This window comes from Lactuca serriola, chromosome 5 (assembly GCF_051521515.1).
Source record: "Lactuca serriola cultivar US96UC23 chromosome 5, Lser_US96UC23_V15, whole genome shotgun sequence".
Taxonomy (NCBI): domain Eukaryota; kingdom Viridiplantae; phylum Streptophyta; class Magnoliopsida; order Asterales; family Asteraceae; genus Lactuca; species Lactuca serriola.
This window is the reverse complement of record NC_136412.1, coordinates 241,873,378-241,881,598: the sequence shown is the minus strand read 5'-3', so window position 1 is coordinate 241,881,598 and position 8,221 is coordinate 241,873,378. Positions and strand designations below refer to the sequence as shown.

General features: G+C 36.6%; 1 protein-coding gene across 2 annotated transcripts; it reads left to right on the top strand.

Moving 5' to 3' along the window:
* Positions 1–412: 412 nt before the first annotated feature.
* LOC145053852 (putative serine/threonine-protein kinase PBL7) lies at positions 413–4,417 on the top strand. 2 transcript variants are annotated; one of them, XM_079001967.1, is made up of 6 exons: positions 413–551; positions 808–1,902; positions 1,991–2,195; positions 2,393–2,621; positions 3,095–3,224; positions 4,011–4,417. In XM_079001967.1, the coding sequence occupies exons 2-5, from the start codon at positions 892–894 to the stop codon at positions 3,120–3,122; spliced, it is 1,473 nt and encodes a 490-aa protein (XP_078858093.1). In that variant the 5' UTR covers positions 413–551; positions 808–891; the 3' UTR covers positions 3,123–3,224; positions 4,011–4,417. The 2 variants fall into 2 exon arrangements, with proteins under 2 accessions (XP_078858093.1, XP_078858092.1); XM_079001966.1 differs by having other exon boundaries at positions 413–1,902.
* The last annotated feature ends 3,804 nt before the right edge of the window (positions 4,418–8,221 follow it).

The window sequence follows — 8,221 nt, the reverse complement described above, 5'->3', positions numbered from 1 at the left end:
CAGTTTTTAGTTTAGGTTTCAGGTACTACCAGTTTGAAAGGAAAATGCACGACTTGATCGCAACGCATCCACCTATGTTTCCGCATTATGATGATTTTGGGATTGTACTCTAACAACTATTTTCCCTATAAAGTACTTTGAATATTTAGAAAAGGATAATGAAAGTTTGGCTTAAAGATAATTGGGATTGTACTCTAACAACTATTTTCGGTGTGGTTCGGTTTTTACGGTTTTTGCAAAACTAGAAACCGCACCGCACCGAACATTTTCGGTTTTTGCAAAACTAAAAACTGCACCGTCGGTTTTCATTTCAGTTTCGGTTTATGCGGTTTTTTCGGTTCTTTTTTTTTTGCTCACCCCTATTTCTATGCACAAATGACTCGGGACATAATATTTTAGGGAATAACTCTTAACAATATTTTCTCACTCTTATTAAGCGGAGAATGTTAACGAGCTCCAGCGGCGACGCCGAAGTTTCAGATAAAAGATAAGTTAACGAGGAGTGCTGGAGAAAATCCCTCGCAAAACCCTGCCACTTAAATTTTTGAAAGGTACAGCAATTTCTGCGAAATTATGTAGTCATTTTGTAGAAATTGAGTGAGAAGCGATATTAATATGTATGTTTGACTATAATAAGCTATAAGACATGACTCAATTGGTCAAGTGCATATATGTAGCTATAAATCTGTGATAATATATTTGAAATTACCTTCTACATGGTCCTTGTTCATATCTGTAACTATAACCATCTTCTTTCCTTCTGGTATGGATGCTGAATCACCCCCATCCTTACAATTGCCACAACAGTGCCATCAGTTTACTATTTCCGAGATTCACTTAGCAACCGAAAACTTTGACGAGTCATTGGTAATCGGGCGTGGGGGTTTTGGTATGGTTTACAAAGGAACCATCACTAGTGGGACAACTCATTTGGTTGCTGCCATTAAGCGCCTTGATCCAACCTCTAATCAAGGAGCTGTAGAGTTCAGAGCTGAAGTTGAGATGCTTTCTAATTTAAGGCACTGTCACTTGGTGTCTTTGATTGGTTATTGCAATGATGAGCAAGAGATGATCCTTGTTTACGATTATATGCCCCATGGAACCCTTGAAGATCATCTTCACAAGCATCTGACTCCTTTAACTTTAACTTGGTTGCTACGACTCAAAATATGTATAGGGGTTGCTCGTGGCTTAGATTACCTTCACACTGGTACGGGTGCTAAGCATGGAATTATACATCGCGATATCAAGAGCTCAAATATACTGTTAGATGACTGCTGGGCTGCTAAGATATCAGATTTTGGGTTGTCCAAACTAGGTCCAGTAAAACAAGAATCGACTTGTGTAAGTTATGTTAGCACTTTTGTGAAAGGCACTTTTGGATACCTAGATCCACACTACTTCTCAACAGGTCGGCTCACTAGAAAGTCTGACGTGTATGCCTTTGGGGTAGTATTACTTGAAGTCCTGAGTGGAAAGCAAGCAGTGGATAGTAGTCTTGATGAGGAGAATTGGGGTTTAGTAAATTGGGCTCAAGAAGCTATGAAAGGTGGTAGGCTAAATGATATTGTTGATTATAATTTAAGGGAGAGAATCTTGCCTAAGTGTTTAAAGGAGTTTGCAAGGCTTGCAGACAGGTGTTTAAATAGCAATCCAAAGCAAAGGCCTACTATGGCTGAGGTTGTGGCCTGTCTTGAGTATGTTCTAGCCTTACAGAAGAAAGCCACAAGCATGACATCTGTACATAAAAGATTGAAATCTTTGGAGTTATACTTTGATACTGTTGGAGGTGAAATTCGAATATTACGCAGGTTTGAGTTTGGAACTATCAGTGCTGCAACTGAAAACTTCTACGATGATAATAAAATTGCACGATGTAGCTTTGGTCCCTCCATGTATAAGGTATGTGTAATCATGTATCTAAGATAATTACATTATTTTCAAGCTTTTAAAGGTTACTTAGAACTACAACGTAATTTTATCCTTTCAGGGAAGGCTACGAAACGGACAAGGAATAACAATTGCTAAACCTTATTCTAATTCCAAATACCAAGATTATAGAAATGAAGTGTCATTACTGGTAAAACTTGAGCATGAGAATATGATTCGGTTGCTTGGATATTCCATTCAAGGAACACAAGTATTCCTTGTCTATGAGCTTGCAGTATGTGCAAGTCTAGATGGCTTGATTTTTGGTATGACTTTTCTTTCTGAAATGTACATCTAGCTCATGCTTGCTTGGTTCAACATAGGGCAGATTGCATCCTCTTGGGAACTCGTGATGGAGTTTAAGAGAAAGCAATCAATACTATTAAGTATTAACCTTGTTTTATCTAAAATTAAATATTAGATTAAACTTGACAAACATGTGCTCTATGATATGTCTTTGTAGATTCTAAATGTACTCTTTTGGATTGGAATAAGCGCAAGAAGATAATATTAGGTGTTGCAAGTGTACTTTTTTACCTTCACCAACATGATGTCATACACGGTAATGTCACACCTGGAAACATTCTTTTAGATGAAAGTTTGGACCCCAAACTGTCAGATTTTGCGCTTGCAAGATGTTTAGCAATAAACAAGGCTGATCGCATCGAAATGGATGCCATACGTGGGACTTCGTAAGTATAATTTTCTAAGCATATATGATTCAAAACTCATTTCCTTCTTGTTCTTGCACTACAATTTTTTTCTTTTTTGGGTCCATCTGAGAATGGAAGTTTATAAACCTAATGTGCCCGCTTGTTGTGAAGTCCACACTGATTTCTTGTAACTCTAAAAAGCATCAGAATTCAGAAATGGTTTGATTTTTCATATACTCTTCGATATCGGAAAAAGATATATGACTTGGCTTCCGTTGATATTAAGTGCACAGGTATTTTTAACACGACACAGTTGAATGGACACGACTATTAGCAAAATGTCCATAATATCCCTTAATAATGATAAAGTTGAAAAATCTTGTCAACCATTAACAGTTTGATGGATAAAGATGATGTTATAGGTTGAACTGTGTTTGTGTTCTCTTTTTCTTATCATCATTTGAATGATTTGTAGAAATGGTCCAAGCTAAAATTACCTGCATATGTGGCAGGGGATACATGGCACCAGAGTTACGTTAGGCTAATCGTATGTCAACAAAGGCTGATGTTTATAGTTTTGGTGTGTTGATTATGGAAACCATAACTGGGTGTAGTATGTACCAGTGGATATATGTACAAGATGTAAGTAATAAGATTCTTGTTCGAATTGTGCTTCTATAATATTATTCACACCCTACCTACATATTCCAAAATAACATATACTGTTTTATATATATATATATATATATATATATATATATATATATATATATATATATATATATATATATATATATATATATATATATATAGACTTAGGTTCAAATGTTTTCATTATCTATTATGTGCATGTATGATTAATTCTGGACCAATCATTTTAGTTATTTTAAAAAAGTAATTAATGCATATTAAATGTTGAAGATATAACGGATATTAATTACATCTTCAACATGTAATATGCATTAATTACTTTATTAAAATAACTAAAATGATTGGTCCAGAATCAATCATACATGCACACAATAGATAGTGAAAACAAAATAACCTAACCCTATATATATATATATATATATATATATATATATATATATATATATATATATATATATATATATATATATATAATCTGACATGGATTTCATATTGAATTTATTGCCAACCTTTTACGACTCGTAACTTGTTTTTAAATCTTGGAAATTCATTTTTGGTTACTCTTGTTTTTTTTAAACGTTTTATGGGTGTCAATTAGTGTTGTGAAAGAGTAATGTTGTTTAAGGAACATTTCGAATGGGCTACATGTAATGAATGAAGTATAAAGGACAATGATTAGAATGAAAGGCAAACTTATTTTATACTGAAAATTGTCAAGACATACTATTTTTAGTGCAATGATGGGAGTATAACTATGGACATGTGGAACTGTTGTAGGTTTGGACAAATTGGTTGGAAGGAACATGTTCAAATATAAAAGATCCTAGAATTGATGCTGATTCAAGGACCATTACAAAATTCATCCATATTGGGTTCCTGTGTGTTCAAGAAGATGCGGCTGACAGACCAACAATGGATGAAGTTGTTTCCATGCTCACTGACAGTTCATCACTCACTCTCCCTGCACCAAAAAGAACTTTCATCACAGAAAAGTCTCCATATATCCCAAAAAGATTACCGTCCAGTGGGACGTTACCCTCCCATGAATTTGAGTCACATGACTTTGATTCCATAGCAGTTGAGGACTTCATAAATGAGCTATGCCCTCGATAATGTCTTGCAGCTATTTATATAACACCTCAAATCTAATTATTGAAAATAGTGCTTCAAGTTACCCTTAAGCCCGTCAAGTGATCAAAGAAATCAGATCTATTAGGTAGCGTTTGGCAGTTTGGACTGGACTGAACCCGATGGGACAAAAACTTTTAGATAGTGTTTGACATGACTAGAACAAGAACAAAATTAGATTTTGACCAAGTCAGTGGGAAAACTTTCTTAAAATTTAGACTCACCCAAAAGGATGGAACAAGATGGAAAGCGTGTCTCAGAATTTCCAATATGACAAAAATAACCCTGCCAAATGCTATCCTAACTCAAACTAAAATTGCACATATTGTCTTCTTCATCGTTCTTCGTTGTTATCTAGCTCATACTTATTGCAATCTGCATGTAAATAAACTAGACCATTGTCTTTTTTTTTTTAATCAATCGTTTTGTGATTTGAGTAACCACAACAAGAACAACACAATGTAAAGAACATAATGCAATTCCTTAACTATTACTCAACAGAATCAAGAACAAAAGGATAGGTTAGCTGATTCGAGATAGCCACTCTCCCAAAAGGAAATAATTCTAGGTTAACAGAAAAGATCGATATCTCACTTCCTATCCCACTACCCTCTTATACTATCAGTCATAACAACTAAATAATATAAAATACCCATAATGCCCCTGTACCAACAAGATGCTCTTTATTTGATGATTACCCCAAACTACCCTTTCTCTAAAATAAGGTGACCAGAGTGGGTGCATAACAATAGGTGGTGGCCTACGGAGTGGTGGCTTGGACCTGAAAAGAGGGGTGCCAACCGTGACCAACATAGCCATGACCAACAATGACTCGGAGTGGTGGCTTGGACCAAAAGACGTTGGCTCTTCAAAGCGTAGGGTATTGTTATGATTTCACATCGGCCGAAAGTACTATAAGTTGGTGGCTTATAAGTCTAAGTGTCCCTTCTTCCTACAAGCTGGCTTTTAGGAGTGAGTTCTACACTTGGGCTTATACCATGATACGAGCCTAGTATGGGATGGGTCCGTATCAATTGGTATCAGAGCCGTCCCCATCTTTCGGGGTGCCAACACTTGGAGTGGTGGATTGGACCTAAAAAGAGGGGTGCGAACCGTGACCAACGTAGCCATGACCAACAATGACTCGGAGTGGTGACTTTGACCAAAAGGGGGTGCTAACCATGACCAACGAGGACGCTGGCTCTTCAAAGCGTGGGGTATTGTTATGATCCCACATCGGCCGAAAGTACTATAAGTTGGTGGCTTATAAGTCTAAGTGTCCCCTTTGCATGTTTTGACTTCCTGAATAATTTAATTGGTTTAGAACAGTCAAATTATTCGAACGGGCCACAGTCGTTCATATGTTGGAAGTAGATATGAATGAAGACTGTCGTGAATTGGTGTGCGGATTGTCTAAAGAGCATTAGACATAAGCAAATGTTTGCTGCAACGTTCATGAGTGCTTATGAATATGATTTGAGCATTGGATTAAACCCACGCTCACTTGGATCACTTCGTGGATTTTATCACGAGTGATTGGTGAGACGATAATATCTTATATTCTTGAAACCGAGATGTGTGAGTTGTATCTTGCGAGTCGGTTACACATTGATAATATGTAAACGCACCAGTAACTTGGTGTTTAAAACATATTGTTGTGTGTAATTCGGTAAGTGAGTGCAAGCAAGCATTGAATCAAAGTTTATACGTTCCTTTTATCCAAAGTAGGGTGAAAGCGATATCTGTGGGCCCCTCGATGATTTAGTGATGACACCTAAGTGCTTGGCCAAGCTGGGACTAAATTGATGTGTTCAATTGTAGTCTGTTGTCAGTCGTCATAAATCTGAAATCGGGAAACAGCACATAGACAGAGAGAATGATTTAGATCCATGTCTCAGTCTATACAATATCTAGAATGGAGGAATATATGATCCCTTTTAAAAGACACACGTATTTGATAGGATCAGAGTTGACAACGGCTTTAGAAAGCTACGATTGCAGATCAGGATCTGAAGTCATACGCAGAATAGTTATTAGACTTATCCAAGTGGGAGACTGTTAGATTAGTGTCTAAGTCCATAACTATTTTGGTGCATGGTCCTTTTGGGTTGCCTTCACCAAAGCAACTTGATCGGATGAATTATGGAGAGAAAGGATTAATTATGATTTATTAATATATTATGAGAATAATATATTAAAGGAGAAATCATATTGTTTAATTAATATTAGTCAATAATTAATAAGAATTAAGTTTGTGGCTAAAAGAGATTAATTAAACTTAAGGGACTGGAATTGTAATTATAAGATAATTGCAATTGGGCCATGGATTACCTTATAATATAAGGTTGGACGAATTATATGGGGAAACCCATTAGAAATCGTCCAAGGCTTATTAAAGAAGGGTCCATGGGTTGCTTAGGGCTTAAACATCCAAATTAGGGTTTCCTTGTTAGATAACCCTAATAGCCTCTCTATTTAAAGAACCCTTAAGCCCCAAAAACGAGGTGAACTAGTTGATTAGGGTTTCTACACATTTTGGGCAGCCTCCTTCTCTTCTCTTCTTCATCCTCTTGCTCTTGGTGTTTGTGAACCATTAGAGGAGTGAAATTTGTGACTCTAAGCTTTCTAAAGTCATTACAAGGAGGATTTGAGATTGTTATTGCTACATAACAATCAAGGTATGATCTAAACCCTAATTTATATGTTATATTGATTATCATATGCTAGATCTAGGGTTTATATTCTTGGATAACTTGCATGTACAATAGAGAAACCTAGATCCAAGCATTAGGGTTTGTATGAGCACATAGGATGTTCTTATAGCTAAAACCCATCAGAATTATCCTAAGGAAATCGATCATATTTATGACAACCCGAAAATTTTTATCTGGTAAAGCCAATCAATCAAATCAAAGGCCAAGCTTGTTTCTATTGCCTTTTAGCCTTGTTAAGGGTCATTCTAATGAGTTCTAAGCCTAGTACACTTAAAGATTGAGTGTTAGGAAGTATTGGCTCGAGATCAAAAGGTTGCACCCGAACCAGAGAACCCGACACTTGAGGTTCACGACTGCAAACCTAGTGCACGGCCGTGAACTCTCTTCTAGTTGTGATCTCTTCCCCTATATATATGTATAATATCACTTCACTTTTCTTCATTTCTTTCCCCCTTGGCCGCAAAAACTCCATTCTCTCTAAAGTATCATCCAAGAAAGGCCCTCATTTCACTCCAAAAACGTAAGGGTCTCATCTCTTCTTATTGTTCCTTGAAAGCCCTTACCTTTCAATATCGATTCATCACTTTTCTCCAAGATATTTAAGTGTTCTTCATCAAGTTGGGCCGTGAACCCTTCATAGGATCATCATTTGGCCGTGAACTCCAAAGGGATCCCAAATCGTAAGTGTTTCATCATTTATCTTGTTATACTTGAAAGACTACTAGATCCTAGCCTTGATTCTTCATAATTCATCACCATCATCATGAGCTTGAGGTGTTCACGACCGTGAACCCTTCATGAGTTCATACATGGTCGTGAACACACCATGTGTTCTATGGCCATGAACACTTTCCTTTGGCTGTAAACTCCCTTTGATCAATCACATGTGATTTTAACACTTCATTTCAAGTGTTTCCTAGTCCCTAATTTTGTTTCCTTGCATGTTAGTTGTTTTAAACACTAATTACATGCCTATATATGCCATTATATGTCATTTAGGACTCGTTTGTGTCTCGGGAATTCATTCATGGAACTTCTCATCCTTATGCGAATCTTCATTTGAATCACCCATATAAGGTGAGTTCATACCCTTATAATCAATCTTTTAAATGTTTTAAAAGCATTGGGGGCAGGGGGGGGGGGAAT